The sequence below is a fragment of the Phalaenopsis equestris genome, unplaced genomic scaffold (genome assembly GCF_001263595.1).
Source record: "Phalaenopsis equestris unplaced genomic scaffold, ASM126359v1 Scaffold000342, whole genome shotgun sequence".
NCBI lineage: Eukaryota > Viridiplantae > Streptophyta > Magnoliopsida > Asparagales > Orchidaceae > Phalaenopsis > Phalaenopsis equestris.
In genome coordinates, this window is record NW_018164784.1 from 378,415 (window position 1) to 398,359 (window position 19,945).

Genomic DNA, 19,945 nt, shown 5'->3' on the forward strand with positions numbered 1-19,945 from the left:
GTCGTTCGGTTCTTAGATCATTGAGGCGGGCAAGTCGGCTGAATCTCGACCATTCATCTGGAGCATCAATTGCTCGTTTGATGGGATCCCAGCCCAACCCGTGGATTCACGTTTCAGTTCCTTCCAAATTTTTCACTCCTTCAATTGATCTCATTTATTTTTAAACTTTAATCTATCATAATCCTTTCCAGTCAGTTCTTTAAACTTTTTAGCTATATTCTGCCAACATTCCTGGTTGAAATAGGTGGTTGGCCTATTCCCGATCTCAATCTCGGTGATGCAGAGATAGTATAAAATATTTGTAACTTCATTATCCCACATCACTGGGGGATCACCTTCATTTGTCTTAGTCATGGTGGAACTATATGAAGAATTACATATTGCATAAAGAAATTCATATTGTAACTCAACATGCATAAGAAAATTGTTGAAGAAATAATTGCACAAGCACACAACTAATTATGGACATCTTAAACAGCTGCCAATTTGCTAAAAAAAAACATATAAGGACACAAAGAAATTATGTGGTTCGGTCAAAGACCTACAATCATAGTAAGACATCGAACATGTTTTATTATGCAATTGTGTAAGGTTACATAGCTATGAATCTCAAGGGAGAACACTACAACATGCAATTCTTCATCTCTTTTCCCTTTGGTGCTAATAAAAGTACCACAACTAAACAATAGAATTAGCTATTAGAGGCTAATTCAATGAAAGAAATATTCATGAAGTTATTAGAGGCTTCGTCCTCTTGTTGTACCAAAACGAAATGTTCCAATGTCTTGACATTTCACATCTGATATAAAAATAGCTGATGCATTCTTCTGATCCGCATATTAACAGCTAGAAAAGTAGAAAGTCATATATGTGTCATATGAAAGCCTTTCATATAATGCATAAACAACAGAAACATGATGAATTTATAAACAACCATGGATCAAGATACAATTACAACCATTTTGTATCCGCATTTTGACCGCTATAAAAGTGGGAAGCCTTTCATATAAAACCAGAATTGATATATGCTATTATCCCCCCTGTATAAAAAGTACACAAAATAGAATTGATAACAACTTTAGCCTTGTATGGCTTGGCCAGGTGTTGGAGTGAATGCTACTTGTCAAGTTTAGGTATGCCACCAATTTCTTATGTATCAATATATCTAATGCCTAAACTTTCATCTTTGCATACAAAGCACTCAAATTTTTAATATCATGTAAAGAACTGTAAAGGCAATCAGTGCATTGAATAACAACTTTAGCCTTGCATGGCTTGCCACCAAATTCTTATATATCGATATATCTAATGCCTAAACTTTCATATTAGCATACAAAGCACTCAAATTTTAAAAGTGATATATGTTATTCCATGTATAGGATTATTCTAACACAATGGTAATTGCACCAATTCTATAGAAACCGCAACGAGAAGTATACATGAATTCATGCCACAAGCATTTTGCAAAAACTGCGTCCAAATTTTAGATCTAGCAAAAATCAGAGAAGAGTCGAAAGAACAAGTAAAGCAAAAACTGCATCCAAATTTCAGATCTAACAAAAGCACGAGTGAAACAAAAACTGCATTCAAATTTCAGATCTAGCAAAATCAGAGAATGGTCGAAAGCAACTAAACAAAACTACCTCCAAATTTCAGATCTAGCAAAATCACCCATCCAAAATTTCATAAAAACCGCATCTAACCTCTGAAACCAACAATGATGCATCCAAACAAAGATTCAACGAGGCACAAGTGAAGAGTCGAAAGCATACCATGCGGGAAACTAGGGTTTCGTTAGGAGGGCGAGGGAGAGCAGAGGGTCGAATTTTTACCTAATTTGTCTCAACGGCCACGAGGAAGAGGTGGTTGAAGGCGAGGGCGAGGGGGACTGGAGAGGGGCACGGGAAGTCTTTTTCACCCTAACGCGCGAACTAAACGCAAGACGCGGAGAGAGCCGAGCTTGTGAGAGTTCTCAAATTTCCTCCTAATACCGAGTCGAAGCGGCTCGAGAACGCTCGGGCAAACATTCTTTCCAAACACCATTGCGGCGTTTTCAAACCGCCACTGCGCCCAATAAGCTGCCCCAAACGGGCACTTAATATCAATAGTTCTAAAACATGTGAACTCTTGATAATTGTAAATTAAAATTCAGTCTTTGAATTTGTCTTTCCACCTCATACAAATGTCAAGCGATCTATTTGAACTATGGCAGCGATTTGAGAGTTGTTTATTTTGAGTTGTAATTGAATAGAAAATTAGTTACTGCGCTTCCTAGAATCATGAACTGTTGTTCGTTAGATATTTGGGATTTCAAGAGACTGCCAACTGTAGTCTAGTTTTGATACCAAATAGGAGATCTCTATGGATGCAAAATCCAGTCAAATGGTTAATAAAATTCTAAATTTTCACTCAAATTTGAGTCTGCTAATTTAATGTGAAATCTTCAAATAAAGCAGATACCCTAATGACAACTTTTGGACAATAATTCTTATTCAGGTTAGACAATTAATTTGGCAGATCTCTATCCTTGTTCCTTTTTATTTAAACATTCTATGATTTGTTTTGCATGTGGTTCAGGTTTAGTCAAGTTAGTTAAAATGTAGTTTAACTTCTGGTGGCGTGACTCCTAATCCCTGTGGCTTTATTTTGTTCCAAATTTTCGTACTAAACTTAGATCTATGGCTATCTTTATTTAGCATTTGCAAAGATTTGTGCTTATTTTCTGATTTACGATAAAAGAGAGGACATATTTCCCTAACTGAAAATTGACATCCTGATTTTGCATTAGTAAAGCCTAGATCGCAAAACATCCTGTATCAACTGCCTTCAGTCACATCAATTAGCTATCACTTCCGGTGAGTTAGTTCTTCTGTCAATTTTTATCATTCTCCATAAAAAGAATGTCACTGACATGCATGATAAATAAGACTTGGAAAATGCTGACCTAGTGAACAATTAAAAAGTAGAAAGATTTTACATATATAGTATTCAATTCTTATGTATTTACAAATCTAACACCTAAACTTTAATTTTTACATACATACCATCTTATATATATTTGCATGAAAAGGTGTCTTTAAAAAGTTCAAATGGTGGTGGTTTTTATGTGATCTGGAAGAGTTTGGTTGAAAAAATGTAAAACATAAAATTCAGGTGTTAGGCATGTAAATACGTAGGAATTAGGTGGTATGTATATAAATGCCCCTAAAAATGTACTGGCAATGGATAAGACTGGCATGCATTTGCTAGAGAAGTTCACGTTTAAATAGAACCTTGAACTAATGTAAACTTCCCAGATATATATGACAGTGGGCGTAGAAGTACAGAAACAGAGATTACAGATAATGGTATCACATTTAGCTGTTTTAAAGACCAACGTAGAATAAGAATAGCATATATTATAGTATATTGTAGAATTTGTGTTTTCTGTTTGTATGGTCATCTGAATCTTTAATTTAATAAAATAATAGAAAACTCTTCCAGATAGAAGCCTATGGCAATATCTTACAAATGAATATCTATGTAAGCACCAAAGTTGTTATGAATTTAAATCATTTGATGTTAAAAAGTATAAACAAGATAGTCCAAGTGCCATATAGTCAAGACGTACCTATGAGAACGGCGCCCCAACAAAGCACCAGATAGATCCACATCCAATTCCAAGCTCTTATGAAAGTTTCCATCGAAGTCACCATAAAAGTCAATCTAAAATTTGAGGTACCACAAGCAGAAATAACATTTCATTTCAATAGCCATTACTAAAGCAAGATGGGGCTGTAGAAGAAAAAGATTAAAGCAAAATTGTGTGGCCTGGAGGAATGCAAGTTCTAAATTTTGTAATATAAACATAATCGATGCAAAAGAACCCCAGACCATGATGCAAGAGTCTCGCGAACAAAGCACAAATTGCTTGGACCGAACCGGTCCAGGTTTTCACCCTTCAGAGGAGTCAGCATGTCCTCTTGGGCCACTCTTAGTTAACATCTTATTATATATTTGTTTTCGCGTGAATCTAGAGAGTTTCTTTAGAATAGTCCTCGGTGCCCGTTTTCTCCCTCAAGGGATTGGGTGGTGCTTCTGTTGTATCTCTGTTACAAGATGGTGATTATCTTCCCCTGTCCTCTTCTTTATCCTCCCACATCGCTCTCGACCACCCCTTCCCTGCTGCAGCCGCTCGGAACAGCCCTTTTTGCTATTTCCTGCAGTGCTAGTTTTCCATCTGCCTTCCCCACCACTTGTTTGTTATTCCAGCAGCCCACATCCATTTCCATTGCAGCCTCACTGCTATTCCTGCCACAAGGAACGCCCCTCTGCAGCCTTGTCTGCCGTTCAAGCCATTCCGAACCACTTCCTTGCCACCTAGCCACTGTCTAAGTCCTTACCACTTGCTTCCATCGCTGTTCCAGTCCTCCATATCCGCCGTCATCTTTATTCCAGCCATCCATCTGCGCTGCCGCTGCTACTCCAGCCTTCCCCCTTTGCTGCCATCATCCCGGAGCTGTGCGACATAGATATCTACTGCGTAGTAGCTGTCCAGAACCCAGGAAATTGTTGCCTTGCTGTTTTTTAATTCCAAACCACCTCGTTCACCATCTCACCATCTTCCTGACCCTCTCCAATCACCACCATCACCACGAGATTTACCCTAATCATGTGTCGTAAGTCGTGTTGTTGTTATTTCCTATTTCAACATATTGCATTTCGTGTTTGTTGTTGGTTCCCTTTCAAGTTCGTTGGGTGTAAACGGCTATTTCCTTTCTTTAATAATATGTTATTTTCCTATTGTGGTTGTGTTAACTCTAATATCATTTGGTATTAATGTCAAAATAACCCTAGTCCTATCCTGGGATTTCTAGCATCCACCAATACCCAACCCAACTTCCACACAAAAAATCCTTCCATTTGCTGAATTTTCAAACCGGTCACCAAAAAATCTTCTTTCCCACTTACCCAAACCCGAATCCTATAACATGCCACGTAGGAGATAATATCAGAGCCTGATTGAGGAGAAATGACGCAATGTTGTTTATTAGAAATCCGCAAAGAAATGTCTAAGAACTTTCTATAGAGGATCTACAACGAGAAATCCTCAAACTGTAATAGAGATTTGCCGCCTTCAAGAGCAAGCAATCCGAAAGGGTCACCCGTAGCTACAATGGTGACTTACAAGATTGAAAGAATGGAATGAATTTCTTCCGACATGTGGATTTCATAGATGAACGTCTACCCCAAAGATTTGACATGAAATATTTAGGAAGCCAATATTTTAAAATAGCAGTAAATTTGTCACATTTTGACGGCCACTTTAGTTCAGACAACATCATTGAGTGGCTTCAGACAGTAGAACTTTTCTTTGAATACAAGAAAGTCCCACCGGACATGATGATGAAATTAGCCACCAACAAACTAAAAAAGAGTGCATTATTTTGATGGAAAAATTTAAAGAGCACGAATCAACGTGAAGCAAAAAAATAAGATCACTACCTGGTCCAAGATGAAATGGGAGATGAAGTGTCAGTACCTATTAGTTCACTACATACCGGATGTTTAGACCACAACTTCAAAAGTGGAAAGACCACATTACCGGGTGACCACCATTTCTTATAGACAAGGATCAACTACAAGATGTTACAGCAAGAGTATACCAATGGGAACATCTAAGCTGACCTCACCTAAGAAGAAACTAATTCACAGTAGATAATAGGTGGAGCGAACCAGTATTCCTAAATTCGTCCTGGCCAGCAAGTATTTCAAGTGTCACAGATTTGGGCATATTGAATCAGATTGCACAGCCAGGAAAACAATTTAATTCACTGATCAGGGAGTAGTTGAAGAAATGACAATATCATAGTAGACACTGAAGAGAATGAGGACACAAAAGAGTATCAGCTACCAGCCAATAAGGAAGAGACATCAACGATTCCAGTTGAATCCAGAAGAAAGATTCTAGCTGAAGTAGCTGTTCTAGAAGCTAGTGAGTCTGACGTAATGGGCATTCATGCAAAGTGTGAGGTTATTGTACCTCAAGCTACCTTTTTCCAAGCATTGAGAGAAGCATCAGTAGGACTGATTTTGGATGTCAAAAATGGACATGAGTTTAAGGAGAAGTAACTAGACACAGGGCAACCTTAGGTAAGAGAATTTCAAAATGTTCAAATATATAACCTACCTCCTAAGTTTACCCTACTGAGGTAGGCCTAACCTATCAGAGATTATGAACTTATGAGCTACTTCTGTGAGGCCATATGGACTCATTTGAGTATTAAATTCAGTTCAGTAGTGTATCCACCGACAAATAGCCATACAGGAAGGATGAAGCACGTTGTAATATTTCTTAGAAGCTTGTTGGGAGAGAAGATCATATAGTGGGATCCATATCCTACCGAAGAAAAAGAAGAAGTCTCTCCTGAGTGATTGCTAGTGAGAGTGGCCTAGCTGGCCAAAGACTTTGTCCCATAATTCATCCTCCCCACATTCTTGTTTATTAGATATATTTAATGGAGCATTAGAAGTGGGAGAAGCAGTCATACAGATGTAGTGGTTCAAGACCTGATTCTTGAGAATACACGTTTATCTACAGTGACAGCTCAGATTATGCCAAAAAAAGACAGATACATATATAGACGCTGCCTACAGGACTGACTTGCCAGGAAATTATGTAGGTCCATCTATCCTCAACTAGATCAACCTGACGTCATACTATACAGATATAAAAGCTTCGACGAATGAGGTGGAAGCTCTCTCACTCTCGGGAAAGATTGACGCAAGAGAGCCCTTTTCCCGATACGAGAGTCACTTGAACAAAGAAGCGACCCGCCTACTTTGCCTGGACCAAACTGGTCCATATTTTCTCCCTTATACGTAGTTGTCTGGTCCTCTTGGGCTACTCCTAGTTATCCTCTTACTATATATTTATTTTTTTTTTGCATAAGTTTAGAGAGTTTTTGGCGTGAATTTGTTTAGGACAACTCCCGATATTCGTTTTCTCCCTTCGAGGCTTATATCCGAGAAATTAGGTTGTGCTCTAGCTGTATCTCTCTCCTAAGGTAATGATTGTGTAGATATGAAATGATATCAATATAATAATGATATATATTTGTTTGAATAACATGTCAAATATTTATATTAATTTATTAAAAATATTAACTGACATGCATATTATTATTTTTTTTCATTGTAATGTTGCAGTTTAAAAGTATAAGTATTCACTGGCTTGTTTAGCCGATAGTTGTTTTAACTAACTTTTCTGGTTTAATTAAATTGTTAAAAATGAGCAATTAATGAGAAAACGTTTATCAAAGACGTGGACAACCATCAATAGGGTAATTTTAATTATATCAATTTAATTTAATTTGTGGTGATTATTTCGTCTATTAAATTGTAGACGAATGTAGAAAATTTAATTTCCACCATCCGGCTGTCTGTTCTTGTCTTGGTTAATTCAAATAACCTTGGTTGTGACAAGAAAGCTTTAAGTAGGAGAGTGTTGTATTGTAACTAAGAGCATTAGGTTACAAATTTGTTTTGAACATTAGCCTTGTAAATCATGGCTACTTTTTAACTGCAATTTTTTTGTTAAAAATGAGTCAGCTATTATTGGTGTGTTCTCTTTACAAGCTTCACTTTACCAAATCTACAGAAAATGCTTCTTCTTACCTTGCCTATGCTGTCAAGGTGGCTGATTCTTCTAATATTGTTGCTGCTAACCCTTTTGGCACCCTTCTTCTACTGCTTCACCTTTGATGTCCTTGGGATGAAAGGTGCTCTGGTGATTTGCTACAAGAGTAATCTATAGTTTTCTATAGTTTTGGTAGATAATAACCACTCATTGTTCTCACCCTCTCTCTAGCACAAAATCAATTTCTGGTCTCTCACTATCTCCCTAATTTGCATTTCAAGGGGCCGTAGACCCACTGAGAGCACACTAGCATGCATAATGCAACAAAAAACAAGTAATTTTGAAACTTCATGTTTGTAAAGGTCATATGATTAATAGCCTTGAAGATAAGCGGCAGACTCATCATTACATAAAGTGGTTCTCAAGTTTGGCGTCATTGAGCCATCATTGCAACAATACGAATTTGTAATGTTTCATACTGCAAGAAATATTGAAATTTCATCTACTTAAAGGAGACATTGTATGAATCTTTTAACTTTAAAATGGCATTTGTGTTGTATGATTTTTTTGTGTGGAGCATATAATTATGTTGCTTTCGACTGCAATTTTTAGCGCTTACTTTAAACTTTAAATATTTTCAGCTGCCTGAAGTCTTATTAAAGGCATTAGCAATGGGTTGTACGTGTTAGCTAACTGTCATGCTTTAGTACATACGTTTGAATGATTGGTTTATATATGTTTATTAGACATATAATATATATTACCACTGTTGATTGCTATATATGTTATCTAGATTTTATTTGTCCGGTTGTCTATGTTAATCAAAACAATTCATATGCAATCAAGTATAGAAGAATATTAGCAGCGCTTTTCCACTAGAGCTTCTCAAACATGCTAGAGAATTGCAATCAACAACTAGCATGATGATGTCAATTTTGTCAAAATTGACAAGAGGGAATATGTTGAAGGTGATATTTTAGGAACAAAGTCAGAGAAAAGAAAAAGGAGTGGAGGCAAACACCAATTGTTTAAGGCTCTTTGGATAAACAATGCTCCCTGGAACATGAAGTGTATGGCGATTTATTTATGTGACAATAAATTTAGAACATGCAATCACAAAGGACAGAAGAAAACATGCAAAGGTTAAAAAAAAAAAAAAGCAAAACACTGGAATGAGCCAACTAAATCTTGCAAGCTAGTAATAGCAATTTACTGACCTCCTGTAAGTTTGATCATAAGTTGTGTTAGGCGTTGCAATTACCAAGCCAGATCTGTTGTCCGTGCATTAAATAGTTTAAAATTTAAGCCATATTGTTTTGCATCGTGGAAATTTGAAGCACAGGTAAGTTAAAATACAATTAGAAATGATTGCAAAGGATGTACACAAGGAAAAATTAAAAATTTTGGGACTTGCGATATGTTCCAGAGAAGAGATCAGGAAGCAAACAACCACGAAACGGTGAGTGATAGAAAGAAAACTCAAAGAGGACTGCTCTAACAAACAAAGGCAACAAGCGAGATACAATGATGAGCAACTTTTCAAGAGGTAGATCGGCTCTCCCACAACCTTAGGCGTTGTTAGAAATACAACAAGAAGAAAAAAAATCAGCAACCAACAAAATTATGCATAAAAAAACAAACCATAGGTTACTCCCCTAATAGAATTCTCTCATAGCATTTCAAAAGCTTTCCTCTCGAGCATTCCCTCCAAACTCCCTTAATTTCTCCTCCTTGAATAGTGATTATGCCCCTTGTGGACCCCACCTGCGCCCGACTTCTTTCTGCTACAGCAAAGTGCCGCTCGGTTTACTTCGCGTGAAAGGGATCGGCCCACCTGCTGTTATGGCAAGCCGGTTTGGTGGCTTTTGACCGGTTCAAGATGGGCTGGTCCTGTTATAGGCGAAACAATACTCCCCTCCCAAAGAAGTACCTTGTCCTCGATGTGGAACGATGAAAAACTGTTTGTGGATCACCTCGTAAGGCTCTCACGTTGTTTCATAGTCTGACACTCTTTTCCACTTAACCAATGCATCCATTGCTCCCCCAACTCCTCGGCGCACTCCTTCAATCTAAGTGGCTCCAAAATCACCTACAAGTCTTCCGTCAGCATCGGCAGTAGTGTAGACAATGTTATATGAACTCCAATCGCACGTCTCAACTGTGATAAATGGAAAACTGGGTGTACTGCGGACGATGGTGGTAGCCACAAACGGTAGGCCACGGTCTCGATGTATGTCATCACCTCATAAGATCCAAAGTATCACGATGAAATTTTCTCGCTTCTCCTCTTGGCAAATGTCTTCTATCAGTAGGGCCTCAGTTTCAAGTAGACTATATCCCTTGGTTCAAATTGCACCTCTCTCCTCTGTTCATCAGCTTTCCTCTTCATGATTTGTTGAGCTCTCAGTAAATACCCCTTGAGCTTTGCTAGTATTTTGTTCCTCTCGTCCATGTATTGATCGACGCTAGTGTGGCGCTATGCCCATAATGTATCAAGTGATGTGGATCCCACCCATACAATATCTTGAAATGGTTGGTCTGTGCGGCGGTGTGGTACAGAGTATTATACAAATATTTAGTCCACGCAATCCACTTGGCATATAGCTTCGGTGTATGGGAAGCAAAACAATGCTAGTATGTCTCCACACTCCTATTGACCACCTCCGTCTGCCCATCATTCTAAGGATGATATGATGTGCTTCTTTTAAGGAATGTCCCTTGCAACCTAAATAGCTCCTTCCAGAAGTGGTTGAAGAACACCCTGTCCTTATCTGATACAATCGATTTCAGCACCCCATGCAAAGCAAATGGACCACTTCCCTGATAAACACCGTCGCGACTGAAACCGCAGTGTAGGGATGTCTAGTTGTATAAAAAAATCGAACACGAATGAACAGAGCTCGTGTTCGCGTTCGATTCGTTTGAAATTAAGTGTGTTCAAAATAGGCTCGTGTTCAAAATAGAATCTAAAAGTCTGAAAAAGAAAGATTATACAGATTTGAAAAAAATTCATTGCTGAGACTTTTTAAACAATTCTACTAAAACAAGGATTCAAAAATCCATTCCAATGTAATAAACAAAAAATGAAATAGCAATGAATTAACTACTCAGATAAACGAAGTCAAGGTTGTGAGATATATCCATCAAGTTTTGCTTCTTAGTTATTATTTACCGGACCTAAAGTGCAAATATGTTGAATATGGTTAAGAGACCTAAAGTGCAAATATGTTGAATATGGTTAAGAATTGAAAAGAATATAGTTTCAGTTCTGCTGAAAAGAAGTTCAATCAAGGAACTAAAAAATAATAAAATAAATAACAAGAGAAAGAAACTGACCGCTTCCTTGGCCTGAAGTTTTTCTGCCCACCCATTCAAAGCATATGGATCATTAACAGCAACACAAATAACAGAATCAATTCCTTTAGCTTTAAAATTTTCGATGTTATTCTTGTAGCTAGGAACATGTTGTTGAGAGCAGACACCAGTATAAGCTCCCTAGCAATGATATTAGATTATATAAGAAATTCAATACATACAAATAAAGAACATATAATTTTGATAATTAGCAATAAAAAAAAGAGCACTGAGGAAGCTTAACTTGAAAAACATCCATATACAAAAACTAAATAATAAAATTGTTAAAAATCCAGTAGGTTAAGTGTGGGGCCACAAAACAATTGAAAATAGATATTTTGATTTACATTTCACAATAAGAAACAACTCGAAGTAGAGCACTAATGAAAATACTATCCAGTATGGCCTGAGAATATTAATAAGTTATAGCATCTATCAGTCTGGAGACTGGTCATTTGAAATTTCTTGGATGATCCCATGATGCTTTAAAAAGAATTTGCAACATTTTTGTCCCTGGAATTTTATGTAATGAAGCTAGCAGTTAGCAAGGTATTCCTAAATGTATACTGGTACCACCCAACACCCCTCATGAATACTGAAAATGAGATCATAAAACTTAAAAACAGTTCTAAAAAGCACAACATCATTATACCAAAAACATATACAAACTCCTCAGCCTGTGTTTAGTACTAGGGTACAAAACATTAAAAATATTGACCCACAATTTTAAAGACCTTGACCATTGCAAAGAGAAAAGAAGAAAAAATAAATAAATAAATAAATAAAATAATATTTTGTATCTCAAAGCGCTACCCTAACTAACCTCTTTCAAAGTTTTCTCATCATTCATATTAAACTCGTGGATCAGTATTTTATACCGAAATGCTCAAAACAAAATATCTCCCATCCCATGCAAGATACTCAAGAATATGAATAAATCCAATTATAGATGAGCTAAAATCAAAAGCTAGAATCAAAGTAATAAAATTTACTTTGGCTATGATTTCAATTCAATCATGAAATTTTCAGTATTAATAATATTGATTGCTTTATCAATTTTAAGATTCATTTTTTATTTTGATTTCAGTAACCGTTTAATATTAAATATTTTAAATTGCAAAAATATCACTAACTTCCTTGCACAAAAATTCTCATCAACTTGGCATTGAGTCAGCACTGGAATGGCTCTTGTAAAAGAGCTAACAATAGTTATTTTACGGAGGAGATCCATTAACTAGTGGGATTGGAGGCTGTGCCTGAGCAACCACAAAGAAAGTGATAGGCTAGCTAGCTTCAAGGTGCGTGTAAGGCGTATGGGTGCTAGGAAAACAGTCAATCTATGCATAACCGCAAGCAAGGCCATCAATGAAAAATCTTTTTAAGTCATCAGTGGAAGCAGTTGATGCTGACAACAATACTATATGCAAAGGTAGCAAATGCAAAGATTAGTCAGCAAGGGCGCGAAGGGCTGACTAGCTGACAGGTGACATGAGGGGGCACACGAGAATTCAAACAATGCATGCTAGTAAATTTGTCTCCAAACCAGGCAACAACAAATCATGTCATTGCAGGATGACAAATCACCATGAGAAGCGAGAAGAAAGTTATTTTTCAAAAAGCTGGCAAGTCATCCCAAAACGGAACTATGTGTAGTCGTCCCATAGAAAGATAAAAAGACATCTCAGTGTAGGATGACAAATCATCTAAATCTAGTGAAAATAAGGGTAACCAGCCTTACTGCTCCAAACACCACCTTCTACCAATCTTCTAGTGTCGTCACCACCCCATTTGCAACCCTACTGATGAACCCGCAACCCTCCAACTTGCACCCAACCTGTGTCTAGCTGCCATACAATACATTTTTCATTGCCCCAAGGTGTCCTTTATGTTTATGTTATTTATTTCCTATTTTTGAACATTCGTCATTGTACCATATTTCAATTTCAACAATTATATTTGCATTTCTTTTGTGCTTTCGGTTAACGCCGGTATGAGAGACTTTCTCTTCCATTGAATAACTGAAACTTGAACATCTTCTTCTCCCTAATGTATTAATCAAGGATGATCTATAAAAAAATGAATGTCATCAATGTGTTTCTATATAAAGAACTCACCAAAATTTTTTATATGGAACCTTAAACATACAATATATTGGTTGAAAAAGTTCATGCGCTTAGTTCAAAAAACTTTACAATGTTCTAGTAGTGTCAAACTAAGTGGCGGTACTCCGAATCATTATATCTTGCAAGCAAGTAATGTGGTGATTCTTGTTATGTATATTGATTACATTCTTCTAACCAAAAATGACACATTAGGCATTGCTGAAATAAAGTAATATCTTCAGAAAAATTTTGTAACCATATATTATTGAATTTACTTCTAATAAAGTAGGTACTCTCTCTATAAAAGAAGCTATGCTACAAAACTTTGTAAATAAAAAGTACTATTGGTTGAAAACCTGCTGACTCGTCTTTGAATTCTCTACAAACATTTGAAAATGAGAAATTTTTTTAGTTGCTTCTTATTATTGGCTTCTTTTTAGAAAGTTAATCCATTTGACTGCCAGCAAACCTGACATATACTTGCTTATTAGTGTAGTAAGTTAATATATGTGAAATCCAAAGAAGAAGCAATTGGAAGGTTGTCATGAGAATTACAAATATGCAGGAAATATCTTGTTAAAGGACTAGTCAATCAGAGATAATCACCTATAGTTGAAGTTTATACATATGGTGATTAGATTGGATCCATTAAATATAGAAAATTAATTTCAATATATTGTATCCTTGTTGGTGGAAATAATAAATCTTGAATAATAAGAAGTAAACAGTTGGGTTAGATCCTGTGTTGAAGCAAAATATAAATATATGGCCCATTTCGTTTGTGAAATGATGCAGGTAAACACTTTTCATGACAAGTGTGAGTTCATCTACACAACCTATGATTTTAAATTTTGATAATCAAGCTACCACTATATTAATAGCGAACCGCATAGTTAACCACCTCAAACTTGATTGTCAAAATATCAAGAACAAGGTTTTGTCGAGTATCATCACTCGTGTTGTCAAAGAAGATCAAGTGGTTGATCTCTTTACCAAGGCTCTCTAATCTTTTTGGTTCTCAAATATATGTAACAATTTGTGCATAGTTGATATACATGATCCAGCTTATAAGGATGTGGGGGCATAAGAAAATGTCAATAAGTTTTCAAACTTTGACAATTTAAGATCAAAGGTGTGTGTTATTATTGATATGTAGAAATCATAAAATCCTATGCAATGTGGACATTTCCTCAACTTATTCATTATCACATTAGGATCCATTGAAGTTATCATAAATTCATATTAACACCATAATGTGCAAATAATCATTGGCCATCCAATGCACTTTGGATGGCCACTGTTGTTATACCAAACTACTTTAAAACAAATAATGGATAGTCAAAGTTGATTGTAGCAAACAGCTTCAAAATCATAGTAGGTTTTGAAGCAACTTGGTATAATCAATTATGGTCCTCCAACGTGCATTGGATGGCTAGAATCTGTAATTGTGCATTGTATTGTTACCACTGACTAAGCAATAACTGAATCCAAGCTTTAGTTGATTTTAAGAAAAAGAGATAGCCGAAACTTGACTGACAAGATGATTGGAAGTTGAAATCAATTTTTTACATAGCATGTGTTACACTACAACTTTTTTTCTGAGAACAATAGTTCAATCTTTTGAGGCATAAATTGCAGTTCGAGGAGACCAAAGAACTCATACAACCAAAGATATACATTTGGGTTTTGTTTCCGCTACAAATAATCCATCATCTCTGCAAGCCATCAATCGATAGAATCTCAATTCCAAGTTCATGGATTGAAATGCGACAACCCGACATAATAATAACATAGAGATAAAAAAAATAGGTAAAAACATAAAAGAAAGCAGCAAACAACTTGACCATCCGAATCATTTGGAAAATTTTGAAAATAAATAAACAAGCATACAAAAAACAACAAGAAGGATTGAGATAAACTTACAGGTAATCCAAAAACGACCACCTTCCTTCCCTGGAAGAACAAATTGGAAATCTTAAAACAATGAATCCAACTACAATGTTCAAGAAATGAGTAAAAGATAAAGAACTATAGAGAAGAGGAGAGAGCGAGCACTTCGAAGATTTCCTTGAGGGGAGTGGTGGAGAAGTTGGAGGAAACGCCTTCGTCCCAGCTGCGGGCCTTCTGGAGGGATGCGCCCGGAGCAGCGGAGACGATATCGGTGCCATTAGCGAGCGAAGCAAAGGCTCTCCTCACCAAGGACAACGCCGCCACTGAAGCGGCAGCTTCGCAGCAGCGGAGGGCCACTCCGGCCGATGCTCGAGCCCTAAGCATCGCAAATGACATTATGCTTCTTCGGATACTTGAATCCTCTTTGAACGGATTGGTAAAAGAAATACTCTAATGTTCTTGCCTCCTTATTATATTATTGTTTTATTCAAGTGTTGTGTTATTATATGTTATTCAATTATTATTTATGTGTTATTATGTTATTATAATATTAAAAATATTCTAAAAATATAATAACACCTGAATAACATACAATAACACATGAAAATATAATAACATCTGAATAACATACAATAACACATGAATAACACATAGGACCGATAACACACAATAACAAGAGATGAATATTCACTTGTGTTACGAGCCGATCAAGCATAATTTCATTAGACTCGCGAAGTTCTGATGTAATATTTTTTCGAGGCCGACAGGATGAAAATAAATTATTACATCTGAAAATCATATTGATAAATTTGATTAAAATAGTCAAAAATGGGGAATCTACCGATTATATATTTTTAATACCAATAACTTTTCTTATTAGATTTTTTTTTCTCTCTATGGAGTACTCCTTGCTTATTTCAGCACTATGATATGATTCGAAAATTGTATTATTATGTGCTTGAATTTGTAGAATCTTAATTAAAAATAAAATCAAAATTTTCCAAAAGACATCAGAATAAATATTTTAAATAAGAAAATGAAAAATAAAATTAGATAATCAAAATTTATTTAAATATAATTTAAAATATTATTAGTTTTGATAATTTAGGAAAAAATGAAGAACATGATTTTAAGGAATAAACATGGCATTCCGACTTCAAAACAAAACGTATTTTTACATAAAATCATTATATAAAAATTTTACTGGCAGAAAAATAAATTATTTATATACCACACTCGAAAAGAAAAAAAATTATTATATAAAAAACTCATGCTTGATTATTTTAATTAGTATATTCATTTATATTTTTAATATAAATGATATTTTCTAAATAACTTATTAATTCATTAAAAGTGTTTGCCCTTTAATTTTTTATTTATTTTTGGTCAAAATGCTCTTGAGGATTTTTTTTTATTTAGAGAAATAATTTTAAATTGAAATAATTGTTCAAATTTCTGAATAATATATTTCATATGATTTTTAAATAAATAAAACTTTATAATGATTTACAATTTTACAATAAAAAAAAATCATAATGTTTAATTACAAAAAGATAAATTACATTTATTTATAATTTATAAATTTTAATAATTATTAATAAAATGAATTTAGTGTTGTCAATTTTCTAAAAATAACTCACAGCATAAAATAAAAATGATGTGATATAAAAATTGCATATAATAGAATTGAAGTCTAATACATCTTGAATGTCAAATTATATATATATATATATATATATGTTATCATATATATATATATATATATATATGCACACACACACCATAAGTCTCTCCTACAGTGTACAGTTATGTCACATGATCATTTATGGTACTATTTGAGCTATATGGGCTCCACTACATGGGTGTCACAATCTAAAGCATGTCGTGATCTATCCCTTAAATAATGGTGATGCTCTTCTTTTGGCCATCATGCTCCTACATTATCAAAAGTAGTGTCCTTTTTTATGTAGTGTGTCTCGGAAGTAGACCAATGATTATATTTGGCTACATAATTCCTGAGACTTTAGTGATTTTTTTCTACTTCGCACTATCATCATTATTTTTCAAAACTAATTGAAGCATATTATTTATCTTCCTGATGAACTTATACTATAAAATTATATTATGTTCAAATTATATCATTTGCCCACCCCATTTTTGGTATGCGGGAGGATTCCGGAACCTCTCTGTTTAGGGATGTCTAAACAGTGGCTTCAGAATTCAATGGGAGTTGACTATACACGTGCAAGGCAGAAATAAGCAAGGTATGTCAACGGAAGAATGGTAACTTGGTCCACGAGGGACATGGGCTCGCTATCGATTTATGAAAGCAAAATCATCTTATCATTGAAGGAGAGAGGAACTAGTCTCCAACGGAGTCGCCAGAAATTGTCGGCTGCCAAACATGGAGTGGGTAGTTTTGAAAAAATGATTTAATTTAATATATAAAAAATACGAGCCCGAACCGGTCTCATATATTTAATAGTTTAAATAAACGAGCACAACACTGCAAGTAATGATCTATTCCAATGAAAGGATATATTTTTTTATAGTGAGACTCGATTAAATAAATTATAGAATCTATGACATTCATTTTGGTCTGCGAAACCGTTCATGTTGACCAACAAATTCTCTTATTTAATATAGAAGATTACATATGATTGATATTAAGCTGGGTTTCAAAGCTCCCTATAGCGCCAAGCTTCTATAGTTAATTACATTTTAATACCAAAATCACTTAAGAATACTCTTGATTCAGATCTGTGATTTTGCCTTCAAGAATTTCAAATTATAAGTTTCTCACGATTGAACATTGAAAGTTCAAAAGGGAACTGTGATTTTTAAGAATCCAAATGAATGAAAGGTAGGAGATGTTACCGACCCAAGGAGAACCTCGATGACCTCTTAAACTATCTTATTGTTTGGCTTTAATTTTGAGAAAAAAGTTATTTTATGTTTCATCTTGCGACTTTTTTTACTTGGGGCTTACACTTGAATGACACAGTTATACAAATAGACTGGAAAATAGGAGGGTTTATGTCATAACGAACGATAACCTCAGAGCCTAAGTCAAGTTATGGCTTAAATTGCACAATGTGAATGTGCAAAAGCCTAAAATATGAATTGAGGATGTACGTCGTACTAAATGGACTATCTCGAAACCCTATGGCTTGCTGTTTAAGCTAAGGAATATATGTTGTTATAGATCTGGTTGCTCTCCCGAAGTTGTTCTTCTAGTCATATTTGTCTTGTTGCCCATGGTATTAGTTCTAAGCTCCTCATTGAAGTGGCAATCTTAAGATTTAAGGTTCAAAAGGTTTTACAGTTTTCACGTTAAGTTTTGTTGTTCAAGTGTTATGGAGGGATTAAAGTTGGTTAGAGCGACACCAGTTAGGATCGAACGGTTCCCTCATTATGGTACCATAATTTTCTTTTAAATTTACTTGGCTTAAATGAGTTGTTATGCTCGTTTAAACTGGGGAGATCTCGCTAGTAACCGTGGGCTCCGAGGGACTTCTGTAAATTCAAGATGATGTATTATGAAGTTTTTGTTTTGTTGTTGTATTTTTAAAATGTTGTTTAATTTTAAAAATAGTTTTGTAATTTTCAGTTTTGAAAAGTTTTGCAAGCAAGTTAAATAAATTCAGGTAAAAAAGATGTTGTAAAGTAAATAAATAAAATTGCAATGCATAAAGTATAAATGCGTACATTTCATCTTCTCGCTATACCCACTGCATGGTTAGCATCATACAACAGAATATATTTGCGGAAATTAAATAAATTACACAGAAGTAAACGAAAGTATCTGGTACGAGAAAGCTAGAAACTGAGTTGTAGCAAAACCCGAGTAAAATGAAAACTTGTATTCACATATAAAAGACCAGAACTGAGTGTAAGACATGGCAAAGGTAGGGGCTCGGAGCTGAACTGTGTGTTTCCCGACCTTAAGCAAGAGCTACCAACCCGATCATCTACGGAGGGCGGTTCTAACCTCGATTCAAGTGATTAACCGTAAACCTTTACAAATTTTCTTTTGAATTTAATTTTCATACATAAACAATTTTATCATGTAAAAGAGACTTTTGTTTAAAATATTTTATAGTGAGAAATTTAATTTTCATACATAAACAATTTTATCATTTAAAAGAGACTTTTGTTTAAAATATTTTATAGTGAGGTGCAGTCCACAAGTTAATCAATCTAATCGAGTTAAGATTACAAACAACTTAAGACTATCGCGGGAAATCATCTTCTCAAGAGTCGTCGAATAGTATCATCAGTCTTTATACTCTCTTTTTATTAAAGGTTCTGGTGGTAAGAGATATTATTCTAAAATCCCTCATTGTATCCCTCGTTTCAACACACATTAGCATTATTGTCATTGCCCTTACCACCTGAACCTTAGACTTACATCAGTTCGATGATCCATATGTAACATAAACAAATATCCTCATTCACTCACAAGCATTTAAATATCTTAGAAAAGACTTAAATCCTTGAGCATTGGGTTGTAAATGTAGGATAAGTAGTTTGGGGTATTTTTATTGATTTATGTAAATTATCGGGTCCCGAACCATAACTTGATGAGTCCTTAAGGATTCGTTTGATTTTTAATGATCGTTTGTGTTTTCAGGATAATTTTCTTCAACAAATCATGGCAGACCCAGATATCCTCTAAAATATCTGGAATCTCTCAAGGATGTCCAGAGAATAACTCTAAACAAACTTGAAATCTTCTAGATCATTTTAAGTTCATTTTGGTCATGCTAGACTGTTAATTAAACCATCTGAACTAAATTAATGTCTTTCTATGTTACGCTCAGTATATATTAATCAACACATAAGTAGGTTAACAACTATTTTGTTCGATGCTTGAACGGGTGATCACCCCAAGAGTGAGTTTAATTACTTAAGGGGGTTTTACTCTCTCTTAATTAAACTTTGAGCTTGTAGTGTTTATGACAAATTATCTTTTCTAATT

At 35.1% G+C, this 19,945-nt stretch overlaps 1 protein-coding gene across 1 annotated transcript in view; it reads right to left on the reverse strand.

Annotated features, from left to right (window-relative positions):
* Nucleotides 1-15,401, reverse strand: part of LOC110025922 (peroxiredoxin-2F, mitochondrial) — a 31,135-nt gene extending 15,734 nt beyond the window's left edge. The window contains exons 1-4 of the mRNA XM_020726619.1: nt 15,130-15,401; nt 14,998-15,027; nt 10,955-11,113; nt 3,611-3,705 (exon numbers count right to left, since the gene is read on the reverse strand). Of these exons, the coding sequence (XP_020582278.1) occupies nt 3,611-3,705; nt 10,955-11,113; nt 14,998-15,027; nt 15,130-15,360 (515 nt within the window). The 5' untranslated portion in view covers nt 15,361-15,401. The remainder of the gene's footprint in view (nt 1-3,610; nt 3,706-10,954; nt 11,114-14,997; nt 15,028-15,129) is intronic.
* Nucleotides 15,402-19,945: the final 4,544 nt, after the last annotated feature.